Source organism: Thalassophryne amazonica, chromosome 19 (genome assembly GCF_902500255.1).
Source record: "Thalassophryne amazonica chromosome 19, fThaAma1.1, whole genome shotgun sequence".
Taxonomy (NCBI): Eukaryota; Metazoa; Chordata; class Actinopteri; order Batrachoidiformes; family Batrachoididae; genus Thalassophryne; species Thalassophryne amazonica.
This window is the reverse complement of record NC_047121.1, coordinates 36,047,229-36,069,031: the sequence shown is the minus strand read 5'-3', so window position 1 is coordinate 36,069,031 and position 21,803 is coordinate 36,047,229. Positions and strand designations below refer to the sequence as shown.

Sequence of the window (21,803 nt, the reverse complement as noted above, 5' to 3'; positions counted from 1 at the left end):
CTGCCATAAAAGGCTAAAAAAAACAAACAAAACAAAACCGCAGCGTTAAGGGGAGGAACAAAATTGTCGGCGATGATGACCTCAATAATTAACGCAACGTTAGCGCGTTAACGTTGCCCAGCCCTAGGCGTTATATAAAACAAATAATTAATGTTTTTTCATTTGTGCAATGGAACGAATATTTTGCAGCCTCGTTGAATGGAACTTTCCATCTTTCACCTCATGAAATATTCTTACCATTGCACTTGTAAACATTCATTATTTGTATAGTATGACAATTGAGCTTGCAATGCGGAGCAGTCAGAAAACAGATTGCAAAATTTAGAACCCATCCTCAAGAGGAACTGGACTTTCAAAGAGGAAAACACAAGCCACATTTTCCCCGATATGATCCTGTTGTGGAATTTTGAGCAGGACGCCTGCCACTCAACATGCAACTGCACTGGGCCAAAGTCATATTTATAATAATGACCCTTTAAACAGCATGGAGTCGTGCGCATGCGCAGTGCAGGTTGGATTGTTGCAGCTCGAGACAGGGCGGCCCGTTACTAAGCACTGCTGCACCGCGCGTGACGACAGCCAACGGCCGTTGACACAATCAAGACTGCCGGCTTGGAGAACAACACACGGAATACAGTGAGTCTTCTGTTTAATCTTGCTTTCTGTACAAAAACCGTGTTTATGTGAGGGGGGAAAAAAGCCAACTGAATTCCACGCGTGGAGAGAATTTCCCGAGGAGGCCCGCAGTTGGGGGGGCGCTTATGGCACGAGCGCTGCGACGTTTTAACCAAAAGAAAACGGCGCATTTATTGTTCTCAGTTCGGACTATATTATTACCCGTCTGCCTTTATATTCCACACGGACTGCTTCTTTTGTCGCTCAGAGGTCGCTCCAGTAATTATCCTAGGCCCGACATCTTTTTTTGGTGGGGGGAATACACTGCGCCTTTATCGATATAATAACATATTGTAAATTACAGATAATAATAACATGTAACGTCAGTGCCCATTGAGTAGTTCTGTGCTTTTTTTGTGTCAGAAAATGTTTTATCGAGGCTTATAATCGTGTTATTGTAAGCTAGCCGAGCCCACCAGTGAGAGAATGCTGCTGAAGGTGGGTCCCCACACCAGTGACTGAGTCCAGGCTAATTGCTGCAAAGTGTGAATCAGCTATACTGCTGTGTCTGCTCTCTGTCTGTCCCCGAGGACCCTCGGTTTGCCCATTTTCCTGTAGTAATAGACAGTTCTGCTGCAGGCACTGTTAACATGTCTATTTTGACATCAGTGTGAGGGATCAGCAGGACCAGCAAAGAGTGAGCATGCATCTTCCAGGTGTGTGAAAGATCTTCACGAACAAATGTAAGCGGTAAAAGACAGTAAAATGTCTTTTTCAGACACACTAAAATGTGTTTCCCAATGGCTAAAATAATATGTCAACATGCTTTATGGTATTCGCCCTATTGATATATCCCATAATCTCTTGCGCGCCAAAGAGTCGCTGCAGTCAAAACAACATAGAGAATCCACATGATGACAATTGTAAATGAATATTATACTACAGAAATATAATTTTTTATGCTTTTCATCACGTTAATAAGAGACTGCTGCATGATACCCTGAAACAATTACGCTAAACAAATACGCTAAAACAATTATAACAAATAATCCGTGTCTGCTATGTTTAATCTGGAATTTAATAAACGCAAACCGAATTACAGGCATATTATATATATTAGTCTGGAACAAAGAGGGCAAACAGTGTTGTAAAGGACAATAATCAAGACGTTAAAAGAGCAAACTTCACTTTCCCCCAGAACGACATGATCAGGAAGTGAGCGTAGCTCACAGCAACTCCCATTGAAAATAACGGGGAGACAGTTTGTGATTCTCGCATGTTTACATAAATGCAATAACAACGTCTATAAACCCAGAGAATATATTCATGAGAGTTTTAGGTACAATATAAAAATAGTTTTATGTTGTAATGTTAATGGTGTTGTCCGTGTGCAGCGGTTAAAGTGCAGCCTGACAAAATTTATATATATATATATATGTATATATATATATATATATATATATATATATAAAATTTTGTCTCAGATGAATCAACCAAGATGTGTTTTCAGCTTTATTTTCAGGTGTTTAACAAAAATTTCACATTAACCAATTAGGAGTTATAGTACCTCCCAATCCAGCATCCATAAATTACTGGTCAACATAAGTAAGTCCCTTTGGCTGCTCCCTTGGTTTCACTCGGGATTATGAGGAGCTGCATGTTGATTTGGCACAAGTTTTCCACCGGATGCCCTTCCTGACCCAACTCCACACTACATGGAGAAATGTGGCAGGGGTGGGGTTTGAACCAGGAAACATCTGCACTGAAACCAAGCGCACTAACCGCTTGGCCACCACCCTGGCAAATAATAACTGGGCAACATAAATATAAGAATTATTTTGAACACAAATCATCACTTTTACAGCCAGCTTTCTTTAGCTGTGTTAGGGGATGGAGAGGTTAACATTTCCAAGTCACTTGAATATGTCTTGGATTTCATTTACATCAGTCATTAAGAAATACAAACAATGTGGTTTTCTGATAAATCTGTAGAACAGGCAGGTCTCTAAAACTCAGTGACCGTGTAACAAGGAGATGGACTGAGGAAAGCTCCCAAGACACCTTCCATGTGACAGCTCTGACAGAGTTTCAGTCTTCTGTAGCTGTGATTGGAGAAATGTGCAGTTTTTTATCTGTTGCACCACAAGTTACAACTTCATGCTGGAGTGCAACAGAAGCATAGAAGTGCTTTCATATAAGAATGGATCAGACCTAGGCTTGAGTCTTCCATGTGCCTTCTGGCAAACTGCATCTGAAATTTCATGTTGTCACTTAATGGTCACATTTCACATTGTTACTTAATTTCTAAGTGGTTAATGTGATATTTTTGTTAAACCCTGATTGAGCTCATGTGTGAATAGTGCAGGTCATTGCCTGAAAGACCTATGCAGCATTTAAGGGGATATGCTGATGTAATTCTGTCATGCGACTGGTGCAAAACTAGGAGAATACAAGCATCTAAGGAAGTCACCAAGAAAAATGTCTAGCTGGACAGAAAATGTGATTCAGGAGCTTCTTTCGATAAAGGCCAATGCCATAATTGTCCCACAGTTTCAAGGAACAGCAAGAGCAGTTGGCACATCATCCTTTTGCTGTCAGGTTCTGCCTCCTGGATGCTCTACCCAGCCACCATCCCTCGCCAAAACCAAACGTGGTCTTTCCGTTGGGCGAAATCTAAACTGACAAGGACTGTGTCCTGTTGGGTGCTACATGTGTTAAATTGTTGTGTGTTGGGGGGTGTGGCTGGATATTTTGGTGTTCTTTTCTTTTCTTTGCTCTCCAGGTGGCATGAGAACTGATTTGTCTGTGGAGAAGGGCTGGCTGAAGAGTCCTCCACCCTCATCAACATCATGTGCAGCACCTGTGAATGGTGCTCACGTGCAGCCTTAAAGACTTTCAGCTGAAGCAGATAATTGGATGGCGTTCTGCATTTAAGTCATGTGTGATTCAAGCAGAACTGCCGGGAACTCGACCTTGTGATGTTCGTTTGTGAGACGCTGAGGACCGCGCCTTGGTTTGACACATCGAGCCCGTGAAGGAGGAAGGGTGAGGGACACATGCTGTCAGCACACATCAGAGGTGATTAAGTGTTTGACTAATTGTTGATAGTAACTTGGTATTTTGTTACGCAGTATATTTGAATTGTGATGGGAATTGTGCAGCTGGCTTCTCACTTCTGTGGCGTGCGGACAAGTGATCCTCCACCTGTTGTGAGAAGCTGGTCATTTGCATAAAGCTTAAAATACAGACCTGAATGTGTTGCTGATGGTGTGTGTCTTTTGAAGGATGTTGGTTGTAACTGCTGACTTACCTCACCTCTTCTAATCCTTCGCAGAGAGTCGTTTGTCGTGTCCACCTGGGGGGTGTTTGGCGGTAGTGGTGAGTCCAGGAGCACCGGGCTTCGATCCTTTTGGGCGCTGGAGAGCGTGCCAGCCTTCACTCCACCAGAAGGACGCTATTTTAGTTTTAACACTTTATTATGCACCAGCGGGTGAAATCAATAAATTGTTTTTGTTATTGGAACCGCTTTCTGGTTATTTTTAGCGCTGGGTTCCGTCTGACGCAGGTCCGCTCCTCAACCCGCGTCGACACATAACATTAAATAGTAATTTTGGGCAATGTGTGGGCCTGATTCTTCAGACAGAGTCCAGAGTTCATATGAGAAAACAGCTTAATAAACAACCCGTTTCTGTTCCTGTTGTTTTAAATAGAAAGGAACCGTTTGTCACTCCCACTTCAGGAAGTCAGAGACAGAGATTTCTCCTTTGTCTTCTCACTGATCATATGAGCACATCATAGAGAGGGCAAACCAGTTCAAGATGTGTCTCTCACCAAATATGCATTTTAATTTTTTTGTATGAAATTCATTCATACAAAGAAAATTTTAGAATGCTCATCCCCAACAAACAAAAAAAAAAGAAAAGAAAAATTGGAAGTTATTAACTGTCTATAGACTTATCATAGGCACACCTGTAAGTATTCTGCATTGAAAAATCTTAACATATTGTAAATAATCATGCTGATGCCTGTGAAATCTCATTTTCATAAAGAACCACACCAAAGAACCTTTTCTGGTTACAAGATATGTATATTTTTTTGTTCCCGGCTTCTTCCTCTTCTTCTTTTGGCTGATCACAGCAGATCAGTCATCTCCATCTCACCCTGTCCTCTGCACCGTCCTCTGTCAGACCAGCCACCTACATGTCCTCTGTTAGCACATACATAGACCTTCGTTTTGGCCTCCCCCTTCTCATCCTGCCTGATGGCTCCATCGTCAGCATCCTTCTTCCTATGTGCCCTGAGTCCCTCGTCTGCACATGTCCAAACCATTTCAATCTCGCCTCTCTGACTTTGTCTCTAAACCGTTCCACCTGAGCTGTTCCTCTGATTTGTTCATTCCTAATCCTGTCCATCCCCGTCACTCCCAAAGAGAATTGCAACATCTTCAGCTCTGCCACCTCCAGCTCTGCCTCCTGTCTTTTTGTTAGCGCCACTGTCTCTAAACCGAACAATATAGTTGGTCTCACTACTGTCTTTTAGGCTTTCCCCTTCACTCTTGCAGATATTCTCTAGCCACCTTTCTTCACCTCTCTACCACACTGTCTAAGCCATACAAAAAACTTCATATTGTCGGATATACAAATGAATTTGTTTGTATCTGACAATATGGAGTAATTGAACGAGATAAATACAAACCTGTTGAATACAGAAATAGAAGTTTTGATCCACAAAATGGAACAAATCATTTTTGTTAGACCTCGGCAGTGACTTAAAAAAAAATAATTGCATGGGAGCAGCTTGGTGCTGTAGTATATTCTACATCATCCAAGTGCAGAACAGTTCATGAAATTAAAATAAAAACATAACATATTTAAAAGGGAAAAAAATTCTGATCCACAAAAAGGATGTACAGTATGTTCATGGAAAACCTGGATATACGATGGAAGATGTATGGATGTAAATCCTGCTGTGCAACATTTCTATTCCACCTCAGGCATAAAGGTGCAAATTGTTTGTTTACATTTTTCTAACCATTCTTATTCTTTTTTTTTTTTTTTTTTTTTTTCAAAACAGAGTTTAACATGAAATAATTTATTTGGAAATTATAAGTCACTGGAAACTGATTTGCAGCCAAATCATCATCATAAAAAACAAGTTTTGTTGGGAAAGTGTCAGTACACGGACCCACAACAGGGGGCGCAAATGAACGGACAATGGAGAAAGTCAAATAACAAGGCTTTACTGTTGTGAACGTGCACAACGAATACAACCAATCACGAAATGGACAATAGTCAATTCACAAAAGTGTCGTGTGGGCAGGCTCGAAGATAGGAGACGCCTCTCCAAGGTAAGACCCGAACCACACGGCTTCCTCCGCCACAGGACCCCGGAAATACTGGAGCCGCCAAGTCCCGAACTCCCAGGTGGCCACTGCCTCCGCGTGTCGGACCTGGTACTGCTGGCGAGGAACAAAGAACAGTTAGATGGGGGCGCGTTTGCACCCAAGACTCCGAACAGCAGGGAAGTTACCTCCACCTCTCGTTGGAACAATAATCCACAAGCTATACACTAATCCAAAAGGATACACTCCGTCAGCTTTGATACGTTACCTCGTAGGTAGAAACGATATCTCGGCAATGAGGTGGAGGTGCCGTCCTGCTGATATACCCCACAGATGATTGCCGTCAGCTGTCTCAGGTGATGGGTGACAGCTGTCACCGTAGCTGCTCACGTGAGGCGGCGGCGCCCTCTGGTGCCTGGAGCCCGCACTCCAGGCAGGGCGCCCTCTGGTGGTGGTGGGCCAGCAGTACCTCCTCTTCAGCGGCCCACACAACAGGACCCCCCCCTCAACGGGCGCCTCCTGGCGCCCGACCGGGCTTGTCCGGGTGGCGACGGTAGAAGTCGGCCAGGAGGGCCGGGTCCAGGATGAAGCTCTTCTTCACCCAGGAGCGTTCTTCGGGACCGTACCCCTCCCAGTCCACCAGATATTGAAAGCCCCGGCCCATCCGTCGGACGTCCAACAACCGGCGCACTGTCCAAGCCGGCTCGCCATCGATGATCCGGGCAGGAGGTGGTGCCGGACCGGGTGTACAGAGGGGCGAGGTGTGATGGGGCTTGAGCTTTGACACATGAAATACTGGATGGATCCGCAGTGAGGCTGGAAGCCGAAGCCTCACTGCGGCGGGATTGATGACCTTGAGAATTTTAAACGGTCCTATGTATCTGTCCTGCAGTTTTGGGGAGGCCACCTTTAGCGGGATGTCCTTCATGGACAACCACACTTCCTGCCCGGGGCGATACGTAGGGGCCGGGGTCCGCCGCCGGTCTGCATGGGTCTTCGCCCTCATCCGGGCCTTCAACAAAGCAGAACGGGCGGCACGCCACACCCGACGGCACTTCCGCAGGTGGGCCTGGACCGAGGGCACACCGACCTCTCCCTCAACCACCGGGAACAATGGGGGCTGATACCCCAAACACACCTCAAAGGGGGAGAGGCCGGTGGCTGATGACACTTGACTGTTGTGGGCGTACTCGATCCAGGCCAGATGAGTACTCCAGGCCGCCGGGTGCGCGGCTGTCACACAACGCAGTGTTTGCTCCATTTCTTGATTGGCCCGCTCTGCTTGCCCGTTGGTCTGGGGGTGATACCCGGACGAGAGACTGACCGTGGCTCCCAGTTCCCGGCAAAAGCTCCTCCAGACATGCGAGGAGAACTGGGGACCGCGATCGGAGACGATGTCTGATGGTATCCCATGCAGGCGGACGACATGGTGGACCAGGAGGTCCGCTGTCTCCTGGGCCGTTGGGAGCTTCGGGAGGGCCACGAAGTGGGCCGCCTTTGAGAATCGGTCCACTATCGTGAGGATCACGGTGTTTCCCTGGGACGGCGGGAAGCCCGTGACAAAATCCAGGCCGATGTGGGACCAGGGGCGATGAGGCACGGGCAGCGGCTGTAGCAGTCCCGGAGCCTTGCGATGGTCGGCCTTGCCCCTGGCGCAGGTGGTACAGGCCTGGACATAGTCCCGGACGTCGGCCTCCAGGGACGCCCACCAGAAGTGCTGCCGGACAACTGCCACGGTTCTTCGCACCCCTGGATGACAGGAGAGCTTAGAGCCGTGACAGAAGTCCAGGACTGCAGCTCTTGCCTCTGGTGGGACGTAAAGTCTGTTCTTTGGTCCAGTCCCGGGGTCCGGGCTTCGTGCCAGGGCCTCCCGGACGATTCTCTCTACGTCCCAGGTGAGGGTGGCCACGATAGTGGACTCCGGGATGATAGGTTCTGGTGGATCCGACAACTCCGCTTTGACCTCGTCTTCGTGTACCCGGGACAAGGCATCCGATTTCTGGTTCTTGGTCCCGGGCCGGTAGGTGATGCGGAAGTCAAAACGGCCAAAGAACAGTGACCAGCGGGCTTGCCTGGGATTCAGCCGCTTGGCGGTCCTTATATACTCCAGGTTCCGGTGGTCAGTGAAAACCGTGAATGGCACGGACGTCCCCTCCAACAGGTGTCTCCACTCTTCAAGAGCCTCTTTCACCGCAAGGAGTTCTCGGTTGCCGACGTCATAGTTCCGTTCAGCCGGGGTCAACCTGCGGGAAAAATAGGCACACGGATGAAGGACCTTATCGGTCTTCCCACTCTGGGACAGCACAGCTCCTATCCCTGAGTCCGAGGCGTCCACTTCAACCACTAACTGGCGACTAGGATCGGGCTGCACCAGAATGGGTGCAGACGAGAAGCGCCGTTTCAACTCCTTGAACGCGGCCTCGCAACGATCCGACCAGGTGAAGGGGACTTTTGGTGAGGTCAGGGCTGTCAGGGGGCTAACAACCTGACTGTAGCCCTTAATGAACCTCCTGTAGAAATTCGCAAAGCCGAGGAACTGTTGCAGCTTCCTACGGCTTGTGGGTTGGGGCCAGTCTCTCACCGCAGCAACCTTGGCCGGATCAGGTGCGACGGAGTTGGGGGAGATGATGAACCCCAGGAAGGACAAAGAGGTGCGGTGAAACTCACACTTCTCGCCCTTAACAAACAGCCGGTTCTCCAATAACCGCTGCAGGACCTGACGTACATGCCGGACATGAGTCTCAGGATCCGGAGAAAAGATGAGTATATCGTCTAGATATACGAAGACGAACCGGTGCAGGAAGTCCCGCAATACGTCGTTAACCAAGGCTTGGAACGTCGCAGGGGCGTTTGTGAGGCCGAACAGCATGACCAGGTACTCAAAGTGACCTAAGGGGGTGTTGAATGCCGTCTTCCACTCGTCTCCCTTCCGGATCCGAACCAGATGATACGCGTTTCTAAGATCAAGCTTGGTAAAAATCTTGGCTCCATGCAGGGGCGTGAACACCGAATCCAACAGGGGTAACGGGTATCGGTTGCGAACCGTGATTTCGTTCAGCCCCCTATAATCGATGCATGGACGAAGTCCGCCATCTTTTTTACCCACGAAAAAGAAACCTGCGCCCATCGGGGAGGTGGAATTTCGGATCAACCCGGCAGCTAACGAGTCCCGGATGTAGGTCTCCATTGATTCGCGCTCAGGCCGTGAGAGGTTGTACAGTCTACTGGACGGGAACCCACTGCCTGGAACCAAATCGATGGCACAATCGTACGGACGGTGGGGGGGGAGTGTGAGCGCCAGATCCTTGCTGAACACGTCGACAAGGTCGTGGTACTCCACCGGCACCGTCCCCAGATTGGGCGGGACTCTGACCTCCTCCTTAGCTTGGGAGCCGGGAGGAACCGAGGAACCTAGACACACCCGATGGCAGGTCTCGCTCCACTGAACCACTACCCCGGACGGCCAATCAATCCGGGGATTGTGCTTCAACATCCAGGGAAAGCCTAAAACCACACGGGAAGTGGCCTGAGTCACAAAAAACTCGATCACCTCCCGGTGGTTTCCTGACACCACCAGCGTTACAGGTGGTGTCTTATGTGTGATCGGAGGGAGCAGGGAGCCATCTAGCGCTCGAACCTGCACAGGCGAGGTAAGCGCCACCAGAGGGAGCCCTATCTCCCTGGCCCATCTGCAGTCCAACAGATTCCCCTCAGAGCCCGTGTCCACCAGTGCTGGGGCCTTCAGGGTTAAATCCTCATACAGGATCGTGACTGGGAGTCGTGTAGCAATGTGGGTGTGTCCCACGTGAATGTCTCGGCCCACCCCTAGCCCAGTCTCTAGGGGCGGGCGTTGGTGTTGTAACCGCTCGGGGCAGTCTCTCACATGGTGCTCTAGTGCACCACAAACAAAACAAGCTCCATGGGCCCGTCTCCTCTGTGCAGCTGGTGCCCTAAATGTTGCCCTACTCGTGTCCATAGCTTCGTCAGTAGGGGGAGCTGTGGCCCCACGGAACGCAGGGGCCGTGGAGCGTGGGGAAGGCGGAGCGCGGTCGGAACCGGAAGGGAGAGGGACGGCGCGTGCCCGGCCACGCCCTTCGTCTCGTTCCCGCCGACGTTCTTCTAACCGGTTGTCCAACCGTATGACTAGATCGATAAGCCCGTCTAAATCCCGCGGTTCGTCCTTAGCCACCAGGTGCTCCTTGAGAACCAAAGACAGTCCGTTTACAAAGGCGGCGCGGAGGGCAGCGTTATTCCAGCCGGATCTCGCAGCCGCGATGCGGAAGTCGACTGCATAAACAGCTGCGCTCCGGCGCCCCTGTCTCATTGACAGTAGCACGGTTGAAGCGGTCTCGCCCCTATTAGGGTGATCGAACACGGTTCTGAGCCCCCTCACAAACCCATCGTATGTCAGAAGGAGCCGTGAATTCTGCTCCCAGAGCGCTGTAGCCCAAGCGCGTGCCTCACCGCGAAGCAGGTTTATGACATAAGCTACTTTACTAGCATCGGTCGCGTACATAACGGGACGCTGTGCGAAGACGAGCGAACACTGCATCAGAAAATCCGCGCACGTCTCCACACAGCCTCCATACGGCTCTGGAGGGCTTATGTATGCTTCCGGGGAAGGAGGGAGAGGTCGTTGAACAACCAGTGGAACGTCAACGTTACGCACAGGATCTACGGGAGGGAGAGAAGCAGCGGCGCCCGGAGGGCGCGCTTCCACCTGCGCGGCGAGAGCCTCCACCCTGCGGTTCAGGAGGACGTTCTGCTCGGTCATGAAATCCAACCGAGTCGTGAAAGCGGTGAGGATCCGCTGCAACTCACCGATTACCCCTCCCGCGGACGCCTGCGCGTCCTGTTCTTCCATTGGCCGTTCAACAGCCGGTTGACGCCCCTCGGGATCCATGACGTTGGCCGAGATATCCTGTTGGGAAAGTGTCAGTACACGGACACACAACAGGGGGCGCAAATGAACGGACAATGGAGAAAGTCAAATAACAAGGCTTTACTGTTGTGAACGTGCACAACGAATACAACCAATCACGAAATGGACAATAGTCAATTCACAAAAGTGTCGTGTGGGCAGGCTCGAAGATAGGAGACGCCTCTCCAAGGTAAGACCCGAACCACACGGCTTCCTCCGCCACAGGACCCCGGAAATACTGGAGCCGCCAAGTCCCGAACTCCCAGGTGGCCACTGCCTCCGCGTGTCGGACCTGGTACTGCTGGCGAGGAACAAAGAACAGTTAGATGGGGGCGCGTTTGCACCCAAGACTCCGAACAGCAGGGAAGTTACCTCCACCTCTCGTTGGAACAATAATCCACAAGCTATACACTAATACAAAAGGATACACTCCGTCAGCTTTGATACGTTACCTCGTAGGTAGAAACGATATCTCAGCAATGAGGTGGAGGTGCCGTCCTGCTGATATACCCCACAGATGATTGCCGTCAGCTGTCTCAGGTGATGGGTGACAGCTGTCACCGTAGCTGCTCACGTGAGGCGGCGGCGCCCTCTGGTGCCTGGAGCCCGCACTCCAGGCAGGGCGCCCTCTGGTGGTGGTGGGCCAGCAGTACCTCCTCTTCAGCGGCCCACACAACAAGTTTCTTGTACTTAGATTTTCATTTCACATTTTTTCTAATTCAGTACTTGCTACATAAACAGGGAGAAGAAGAAGAGAGTTAAGTCCTATATAGACCCCAAGGCCTGTTGGTGCTTATCTCTAGATTCCAGTGTCAGGCGGATGAGAGGCTATGACTCCCTCTGGATTTACCACCTGTCTGAGGCAGGTTACTTCCCCAGCTGAGGCAGTACCTATTTACATCTGGTTGGACTGAGATGATGTAGATTAACTGTCTTGACCAAGGACACATAGGTAGCCTTAGTGGGATTCAAACTCAGGTCTATGTTGTTGTGACCTCGCATTCGCTTGACGCTATGGATTCCAGAGATAAGCACTGGCACCAAAGGACCTTCGGGCCTATATAGGGGAGCTGAAGCTGAATTTTATCCCAGCAATCATTGGGCAAGAGGCAAGGTACAAACTCCCTTTGCTGAAATAAATAAAATGTTATGAGTGTCATTACTGATGAGATTGACCTTTCAACAGGACAAAGTGTTTTCATCACATTTTTATTTATATTATGGTACCCTAGTACAATCTTAGACCTGTGCTGTTAACAGGATTGAGATAAACATAACTGGTAAGCAAACAGACTGACTGAGACTTTTTGTAATGTCATTTCAGGTAAAAGATGGCAGTGAATGTTTATGCTACATCTGTGTCCATTGAGAACCTCAGCCGGCATGACATGCTGGCATGGGTCAACGATTCTTTGCATCTCACCTACACCAAGATTGAACAGCTCTGTTCAGGTCAGGCCAAGTGGTGTCCTCAGATGAGGTTTCTGCAAATATTTTGTAGTTAAAAATTGCTATGAATTTGTGTTTTACAGGAGCGGCATATTGCCAGTTCATGGACATGTTGTTTCCAGGCTGCATCCTGTTGAAGAAGGTCAAATTTCAAGCCAAGCTGGAGCATGAATTTATACACAACTTCAAAGTTCTTCAGGCAGCTTTTAAAAGGATGAGTGTCGACAAAGTCAGTCTATTTAGAGGATTTGTTGTTTCGTCTCCTATGTAACTGAAGCACAAAATGTATTCACCACCTGCAACCTGTTTCTGTTCTGCAGATAATTCCTGTAGAGAAGCTTGTAAAAGGAAAGTTTCAGGACAACTTTGAATTTGTGCAGTGGTTCAAGAAATTCTTTGATGCCAACTATGATGGGAAGGAGTATGACCCTTTACTAGCCAGACAGGGGCAGGATGTAGCCCCTCCCCCCAACCCAGGTGATCACTTTATCCACAAACCAAAGAGAATCACAGGTAACCAAAGAATTTTGCCTTAGCTGCACGGTCTTGCTGAGCTTTGGATGGCTCATAGAGCTCCCCCTGCAAGCAAGTGGTATGAGCAGCACGATTCACAGAATGACTGCTGTCTTCTTAGAACCATCTCGCTGCGCAGCATTCGCAAGTAACATGACGCTGTGTAACATGACTGAGTCTGTCCAGTGGGAGACTCGTGAAGGGTATTTCATTGAAAAATCATGTGACTGGTGAAGGTAGATCAAAGGCCTCTGCAGGCATCAGAATTATGAAGGCAGCGGTATGGTTTCAAGAAAGGTCTGGTGGTGCAGTGGTTACTTACAGTTGCTAAGCATATGAAAAGGAAATCAGACAAGTGGAATTGTCCATGCAATTATCAGGTAAAACATTAGGATTTTTGCATTCAGTGAGTGAGTGCCTTTGCAAAATTTCAATAAGTAACTCCATAAAAACGACCACATATTCAGCTCTGAAATTTTGGGATCTGACAGAAACAAGGGAGGACCAGTGAACCTCCTGTTTAGGGCTCTGTTGCAGCTAGATAGGCCTGTCTGTCTTTGTTGTATATTATGATCATTGTGCATGTTAAAAGAGGCCCACATGGCCCAAAACAGGAGGCTCGGTGGTCCTTACTTGTTTCTGTCAGAAACTAAAAGTTTAGAGCTGAATATGCACTCGTTTTTTACAGAGTTATGGAACATTTATGGACCCACTCACTGACTTAACTGTCTCACTGACACCATTAAGCCAATGCTTTTCATGCTAATCACAAAGATTAACTTGATTTATTTGTAGTGTAAAACCATCTTTGGTTTACTTTTACTGATGTAATTACATAATAGGGGCAATTGAGATGTTTTGTGCTTGACCCAGAAAAGTAAGGTGTGGTTCTCCATCTTTTGCATTGTTAGAAAGCAGCATTTCTCAATATCGCAGCCAGTGAGTCAGAATTTCACACATTCTTGAAAAATGTTGGTTTCTCAGAATGCAAAAGATGGAGAACCACACCCTACTTTTTCTGGGTCAGGCTCAAGACTTCCCAGTTGCCCCTTGTTCCTCCACCAGGGTCTAGTGGTCCTTTGTTTATCTGTGCACCCATGTGGAAGTATATGTGGTGGTGGGCGGGTGGGTGTCATCACTTTGCAAATAACATTGAAATCAGTGGAAGACATTATAAACAAATGAAAAGATGGCTTTGTTGGCGGTAGCGGTGATATTTAGCACAATATATGGGGACCCAAAGTTAGGATGTTACAATCTTGTTTTGCAACATAACCTTCTAGGGAGGTGAAAATATCTCAAGCGTACATCCAGTGGAGGGCAAGTGTGGAGGTTTGCAGAACCTGTTACTTGTTTACATTTGGAATGCATATGTCTGTGAGGAGGGCGGCGTGGTGGCTTAGCGGTTAGCACTTTTGCCTCACAGCAAGAAGGTTGTGGGATCGCTTCCTCCCCTTTCTGTGTGGCATTTGCATGGTCTCCTCGTGTTTGCGTGGGTTCCCTCCGGGTGCACCGGCTTCCTCTCACATCCAAAGACATGCAGGTTAGGTGGATTGGAAACTTTAAATTCTTCATGTGTGTGATTGTGTTTGTCTGTCTGCATGTGGCTCTGCAACAGACTGGCATCTCCCCCTTGTGACCCTTAATTGGAGTAAGCAGGTGTAGAAAATGGACAGATGGATTCATTTCTGTGGGGGACCTTTGGCTACCTTTCCATGTCATGTAGTTATCCTTTTTGAGTCTTCCTGACTTTTCATTTGGCTAATTCCAATTGGTCATGATCAATGATATTAGAAGACCTGCAGAAACACTGAATGCAACCACGGTTCCCAGTGTCCTACATTAAGCAGGTTAAGCAATGCTGTTAAAGCTCATGACCTCTGAAACCTGGATTGATATCCCCCAATTTCTCATTTTACTAACAAGAGTTGTGTCAGTCTGACCAGCCTTGCTATGCCTCTGTTAAAAGTTTTTAGCTTGAAAATCATGGTGAACAATTTATTAGACTTGCCGTGTGTCTTAAGCCTGCTTTCTGACTTTGTCACTGGTAAACAACGTGGTTGTAAATATTGGCAGAATGCATTTTTTTAAAAGCAATAATACATGTTGGCATGTTTTGTCTTTGAGATTATTTCCAATAGATTTGATAAAGCACTTAGAAGGGCACTCAAACAAGTAAATTCAGTCATTTAAACTATTTAATTTTAGTGAAAATTTGGGTTTTCATTATCCATTTAGTCCATTAGTGACTTTTCTATTAGTTTTGTGTTAAAACAATTTTAAATGGCTCTATTTTTAAAAATTACATAAAAGGCAAAACATTATGTGAGATGAACAGTACTGTGGAAATGTTTTAGGCATATTTAATGTGCCTACATCTAAACCATATTTTTTTAGGTTGTTCTCTTGCACTTTATTTTTATTTTAAAGAAAATTACATATTTAATGAAGTTTTTGCTGTTATTTTTATCATTGAATGATCATTGGTAGCCATCTTTGTGTTGTCATGTACTGGGCACTACATCTACAATGAATGCAAGTTTATTTATTTTTTATTTTGAAACTCATGTATGTAGATAATTGACCACTGTCTTTAATTGAAGTACCTTTGTATCTGGATGGATTGATAGATAGATAAATACAGTTTAATCCAAAATTGTTCATATCCGGAGGCTGCCTAAAACATTTGCACAGTAATGTATGGTGACATCAGCTCGCTATAATATGTTGTATCCATCACCACAGTTGCTATAAATTCAATATAAATGCTAAAAATTCACTTGACTGAAATTCTGAACGTGTCTGACCATGTCCAACTACTTCAGGACCACAGAGAACATCTCCAACAGTTCCCAAAAACATGCCAACACCACAGCGGGTCCAACACAACACTCCAGCCATGAGGAAGAATCCAGCTTTGTCTAGAAATGGTAGAAGTGATGCTGAAATCATGGAGCTAAATCAACAGGTAGACATGCAACAAAAGAGAGTTTCTCACCCAAACCACAGTGGCATGTTTAGAATGCATGGATTATTATACTCAGTGTGCCATTTTTGGAGGTACTATGCAGGTTTTCATAGACGAGGGTGAATTTTTGTACTGATGGGTTTTAACAGTCCCTGCCAAAGAAATTGTACTGTTTGGCAGAGTCAGCCTGCAGGGTGAGGAGCTTAAAGACCTAAATGGCACTTGATGAGATGCTCATAAGTGTGGAACAAAAACACTATTTACTTGCTGTGATTTGCTGATTTAAAGCAAGCAATCAGATTTCAGATTGTCAATGACCACTGGAATAGGCTCCAGCTCCTCCATGACCCATGGCTGCATATGAAAACTGTGGATCACTATTGGTGGTGGTCTAAATAAATGGTAAATTGACTGTAGCGCTTTTCCATCTGCATCACACGCTCAAAGCGCTGTACACACTGTAATGCCTCACATTCACGCCGATGTGAGGGTGCTGCCATACAAGGTGCTCACTACAAAGGACCTTATCCAAGGGCCTTAGTGATTTTCCGGTCAGGCTGGGATTTGAACTGGGGATCCTCTGGTCTCAAGCCCAACGCTTAACCACTAGACCATCACCTCCCCTATGTCAGACCCTATGTGGTCTATGTCAGACATTTTGTTTAAATTGCTTTCTTATTTCATGAGATATGTTTTAATCATTTTTAAAGCATCTTTTTCTTTATCATGTCGCAGACATCTGATGTCTTCTTCTGTCAACTGACAGGATAAAGGGTGGTTTTCACATTTATGATATTTACCACAGTGCACGCCAAATGATAACCCTGCATCTGAATACTTACTATGTACTAACGTTGCTTCAGCACTACTACCCAACTGTTACTCGAGTATGGACGAGATGTAAAGAAGCAAGTCATAAGGACACAATTCAGATATATACTACACGGCTGCCATATTGCCTGTCCTTTAATCTGTACATTTTACAGATTAAGCATATGTGCCTACTCACATGTGCAGTGAAAATTTATATTTTACTATGGGGAACAGTTAAAAGGACTTCCTGATGTATATTGTACAATGCCTCAACCATTTGTAGGCTGATAACAATTTTATATATGTCTGGAATCTTTCTTTAAATTTTCCCAGGAAGTCCTTTGGTTACCAAGCACCAGCTGCCTCATAGTGTAGTCCATTTGTACACTGAAGGTCATGCATTATTTGGGTACCATTTATCAACGACTTAATGCATACTGAGTATTTGTACACCCTACCAATTGTGGCGTAGTAGCATTTGCATGTTATGCAATAAGCTAGTATGAATATAGGATGTAGCATTAGACTTAATAAGTCCTGTTGGCTTCTTGCTGATGTCAGGCACCATGCTGTGCTACATCAGGATGCGTTGTCATGGGCCAGAAGGTGCGATGTGATATTTCTTGAAATTAAAAAAAAATTCACTGTCTTGTGTCACATTGTCTTGATTTTTTTTTCTTTCTACATCTTGGTGGTTTTGTCAAACGCAACACAAACCTCACAAGACACTACCCAGAAACCACCAACATGCACTCGGGATCAAGTGACAGCAGACATTCTTCTTCTTCAGTTTCAGTCTGCAGCAGCATCACTTGTTCATTGTTACTATCCGTACTGTATTTCCTGATGATGAAAATACATGACATGCTCTGTATTTGAAGGGAAGTTTGGCACACTCTACCTCGCGATGTGCAAACTGTGGTTACATTATGATATCTCTTTGATGTCTTGATTTTCCTTGACATGTACTGGTGATATAATGTATTTGTGCCATTTTGTGTTGACATTGTGGCAGTTAGTGGCGATTCCTGCTGGGCCTGGTTTTATAAAGCAGTCTAATCTTTTAGTCCGCTAAACTTACTTAGTCGACTAAGGTTTGTCACCCAACATTAACCATCTAATCTCCGTTTCACATAGACGGCTAAATTTGTAAATTAGCCATCTAATGTTAGTCGATTTTCACGGGCATAAGTGGCCTCGCGAGTGCTGTTGCCAAGAAACGCTTCCAATGCACCAGAGTTGTGTTTACTTCCGGGTTGATTGTCTGCTACAACAATGGCTGAGTCCGCCGCACCAGAGGAGAAGTGTTCCCGGACAAAGGCCCCTATGTTCTCCAAAGTGGAGGAAGCACTCCTTTTGGAGGAATATGAGCAACATAGGGGTGCTCCTGAGTGTTCCAAGGGAACAACATCGGCCCTAGCTGCCAAAAGACAGGCTTGAGAAGAGAGCACATGATAACTGCAATTTTTAAGATAAGACACTGAAGTTTTGTTGACTAAAACAAGATTAGCCTCCTCTGTTGCAGGCTAAAAACGTTAGTCTGCGAATGCGAAACTTTAGCTGACTAAGCACTTTGTGCAATTACCACCGTCCAAAGATTAGTCGACTGAGTTTAGTTGACTAAACAAGATTATGAAATCGGGCCCCAATATTTGATCAGGTCTATATGAGGTCTTGGGGGTGTCTAGCAGTGCTGTTGCGCTAAAGTAATGGAACTGCAACGGTGTCATGACAGCTTTGTGGGTCAAATAGCCATGGCCAAAAACTATAGTATAGGCAGTTCAGCTTATGGATCTCAACATCTCCTGAAAGTGGGACCCCTGTTCAAGTTGTCAGTTACTCTAAACTGTACAGTTTACTCCTCATTATGAGTTTTTATGAAGTCCTTTAAATCACCAGTCACTAGCTTCGTTTGTAACATACCGTTCCACAGACTTTTAAAAGCTGCAGTGTAAACATGTTTCTCCCCCTTTTCTCAAGTTGATGGAGTTGAAGTTGACTGTGGATGGACTAGAGAAGGAGAAAGACTTCTACTTCAGTAAACTACGGGACATTGAGCTCATCTGCCAAGAACACGAGAGCGAAAACAACGCCATCCTCAGCAGGATAATCGACATACTCTACGCAACAGAGGTATCCATCATTTATCAACACCAAACACAAGCTGCATTGTACCATTTTCAGTCACTGGAAGGAATTTGTGTCAGGAAGCAAGGATGATTTAAAAAAGAAAAAAAAAATCATACATCAGAGTTGTCTTAGTATCTAAAAGCTGCTTGTCTGCTGTGTCTCAGGAAGGCTTTGTGCCTCCAGATGATAACGATCTTGATGAACAAGCGCACCTGGACCAGGATGAATACTGAACACGTCGTCTCCCTCCCTCCTTACATCTCCATCTTTTCTTTTTGTCCTGATTTGTTTCCCACTGTGTGCACGTGCTCTCTAACTCATTATCCGTGCTCTGTCTTTTTCTTTCTTTCTCTTATGTATATCTCTCTCTCTGTATTATTTGCTGCTTCTCCCTGCCTCCACTGGCACAGTAAGAACAGCAACGCACGACCGACGCCAGTGACTTCAGCACGAGTAAGACAGAGAACGGAGCCGAGCCTGGTGGTTGTAAGGACATACGAGTTCTGTCCATAAAGTATCGGACAAGCCCAGCTCTCCACAATTTCTCTTATAACTCACTCGACTGGTAAGCATTGAAAGCCGAGATAGACATGTCCAAACTTGTCCTCTGGCACGCCGAAACGGAGGTGTTCCTTTGTCTCGCTCGAACAGCGAATCGGTCGTGACGCACACAGCCTCCGCGCGGCTTTCCACGACAAAATCTCTTGTTAAAAGTGAAATCTGCCGGAAAATGGTTGATGTCCAGCTCTTGTGATAACCAGAGAAAGTGCACACGACGGTCCCAGCTCCACACAGCCATCCGTTTAGAAATAATCCAGTGGTTCGTGCCTGTCGTCGCGGCTCGGAGCGCAGCACGCCGAGCGCCATTGTGGGCCGTCCTTAAAGCTGTAGTTACAGTCCTTATTCTCTGTGAAGCCCGTAAAATTTCCACCGAAAGCAAGATAAATTTTTCGAATGGTTTCCAGGTGCCAGTCTCTAACAGCTTCTGAAAAAATTCTGATGGAAAAAAACCCCCCAAATCATTCCGCCATTTCCAGACAATGAAAATTCGACGAGGGGGCAGGAACACTCCTTCCACAAGGCGTGCTCATAAGGGGAATGACGTCACCGACAGGCGTGGAAAAACTCACGCATGCGCACGAGGGTTCAAGCTTGTCTGACGTGAAAACACATGAATCAAATCCATATAGTTTAAAAAAAAAATAAAAAGGTACGATACTTTATGGACAGACCTCGTAAAAGTGAAGTATGTAAATATTGATGGCAGGTTGGTTTCAGTAAGAGAGCAACGTCTTTGCTCATTATGGAGTTATTTATTTGCCTTTTGGTGCGCTGTTAGATGAAAGCACAGACCACCGCTGCTTCAATGTGCCATCAGGACACTCACAGAGCTACTAAAACTGTAAGGAGAAGTGACTTTTTGCAAACTTCTTTGTCTTTCGGCTGTTCCCGTTAGGGGTCGCCACAGCAGATCAATCGTTTCCATCTCACCCTGTCCTCTGTATCTTCCTCTGTCACACCAACCACCTGCATGTCCTCTCTTAGCACATCCATGAACCTCCTCTTTGGTCTCCCTCTTCTCCTCCTGCCTGGTGGCTCCATCCTCAGCATCCTTCTCCCTATATACACTGGGTCCCTCCTCTGCACATGTCCAAACCATCTCAATCTCGCCTCTTTCTGTCCTTCTCTGTACTTTTCCAACACTCCAGCAGTATTCTCAGAGCAAACATTGCATCTGTAGTGCTCTTTCTTGGCATGAAACCATATTGCTGCTAACAGATCTTCACCTGTTTTCTAAGCCTAGCTTCTACTACTCTTTCCCATAACTTCATGCTGTGGCTGATCAGTTTTATGCCTCTGTTGTTACTGCAGCTCTGCACATCACCCTTGTTCTTGAAAATAGGAACCAGCACACTTCGTCTCCACTCCTCAGGCATGCTCTCACTTTCCAAGATTTTATTAAACAATCTGGTTAGAAACTCTACTGCCATCTCTCCTAGACATTTCCATGCCTCCACTGGAATGTCATCTGGACCGACTGCCTTTCCACTCTTAATCCTCTTCATAGCAGCCCTCACTTCTTCCTTGCTAATCTCTTGTACTTCCTGATTTGCTCTCACCACATCATCCAGCCTTTTCTCTCACTCATTTTCTTTATTCATCAACTCTGCAAAATATTCCCTCCACCTTCTCAGCAAACAATTTTTTATTTATTTAACTTATGTTTCACTTCACTCTCTGTAGCAAAATTAGTGCAAAACCTACTGTACATGAACACTGAGGCTCCATGTGACACTTTAGTTATCTTTCATGCTTGAGTCCGCATCAAGCTTCAGATTTTAATTTATGGAGGTTCATGGCATGTAGATTCGCTGAAGGACTTAACGAGACGCGTCAGTGCTCTGCGATTATTCGTTATTGATCAGCAACGTGTCTGAGCATGAGAATGTTACACATTGACTGTGAATGAGTGATATTTTGTAAATGTATTTTATGTGGAGATTTTGTCTGATGTCGCACGATTCTGGTTAATTGCTGTTGTATCTTTTAGGCCGACACACAGTAGCCTATAATTTTAAACCACAGAGGTGGGATGCCACCCATAAACTGAAAACATGGTTATAGATTGTAGCAGTTCTAATGTTTTATTCTAAAATATATGGGAGCCTGACACTAAATTAATACAAGCTGTCACATATCAGCTTTAATCATACTTTACTGCTCATCATATTGTGTTTACACTTTTCATTTGTTGTTAAGGGTTGTGCAGCTAATGTACTGAAGGTTGAAGTTCTTGACTGAAAATAAGAATGTCAGTGTTAAAGGCTCTGTGGCCAGTTTAGAACATTACTGGCAGTCATCATTATCCGGTTAAATCTCCCAAGACCACCCCCAGCTGTTTTAACTTTACAAACTGGTTGATGTCTGCTCTGGAACTCATTTACTGACCATCAAAACATCTACAGACTGAGTTTTGAATAAATAAACCAAACAGTTGTGAAATAAAAAGATTTGTCAGTGCCTACTTAATGTGCTGTACAGACCAACTTTTT

The 21,803-nt window shown here is 46.0% G+C and overlaps 1 protein-coding gene across 5 annotated transcripts; it reads left to right on the top strand.

Moving 5' to 3' along the window:
- Window positions 1–462: 462 nt before the first annotated feature.
- On the top strand, window positions 463–21,759 carry mapre3a (microtubule-associated protein, RP/EB family, member 3a). 5 transcript variants are annotated; one of them, XR_004557938.1, is made up of 9 exons: window positions 463–636; window positions 12,202–12,329; window positions 12,410–12,555; window positions 12,647–12,803; window positions 15,665–15,807; window positions 18,601–18,753; window positions 19,170–19,245; window positions 19,987–20,177; window positions 20,956–21,759. XR_004557938.1 is itself a non-coding variant. In XM_034159959.1 (7 exons), the coding sequence occupies exons 2-7, from the start codon at window positions 12,209–12,211 to the stop codon at window positions 19,161–19,163; spliced, it is 759 nt and encodes a 252-aa protein (XP_034015850.1). In that variant the 5' UTR covers window positions 463–636; window positions 12,202–12,208; the 3' UTR covers window positions 19,164–19,242. The 5 variants fall into 5 exon arrangements, 3 of the variants coding, with proteins under 3 accessions (XP_034015850.1, XP_034015848.1, XP_034015849.1); XR_004557937.1 differs by having other exon boundaries at window positions 12,647–12,839; XM_034159959.1 differs by lacking the exons at window positions 19,987–20,177; window positions 20,956–21,759 and having other exon boundaries at window positions 12,647–12,839; window positions 19,161–19,242.
- Window positions 21,760–21,803: the final 44 nt, after the last annotated feature.

Bases quoted from the DNA above. Each gene is read 5' to 3' on its own strand.
- mapre3a (XM_034159957.1), top strand. From the start codon at position 12,209: ATGGCAGTGAATGTTTATGCTACATCTGTGTCCATTGAGAACCTCAGC. The intron at 12,840-15,664 runs GTAACCAAAGAA...CAACTACTTCAG, and splicing joins CAAACCAAAGAGAATCACAG to GACCACAGAGAACATCTCCA. The intron at 15,808-18,600 runs GTAGACATGCAA...CCTTTTCTCAAG, and splicing joins TCATGGAGCTAAATCAACAG to TTGATGGAGTTGAAGTTGAC.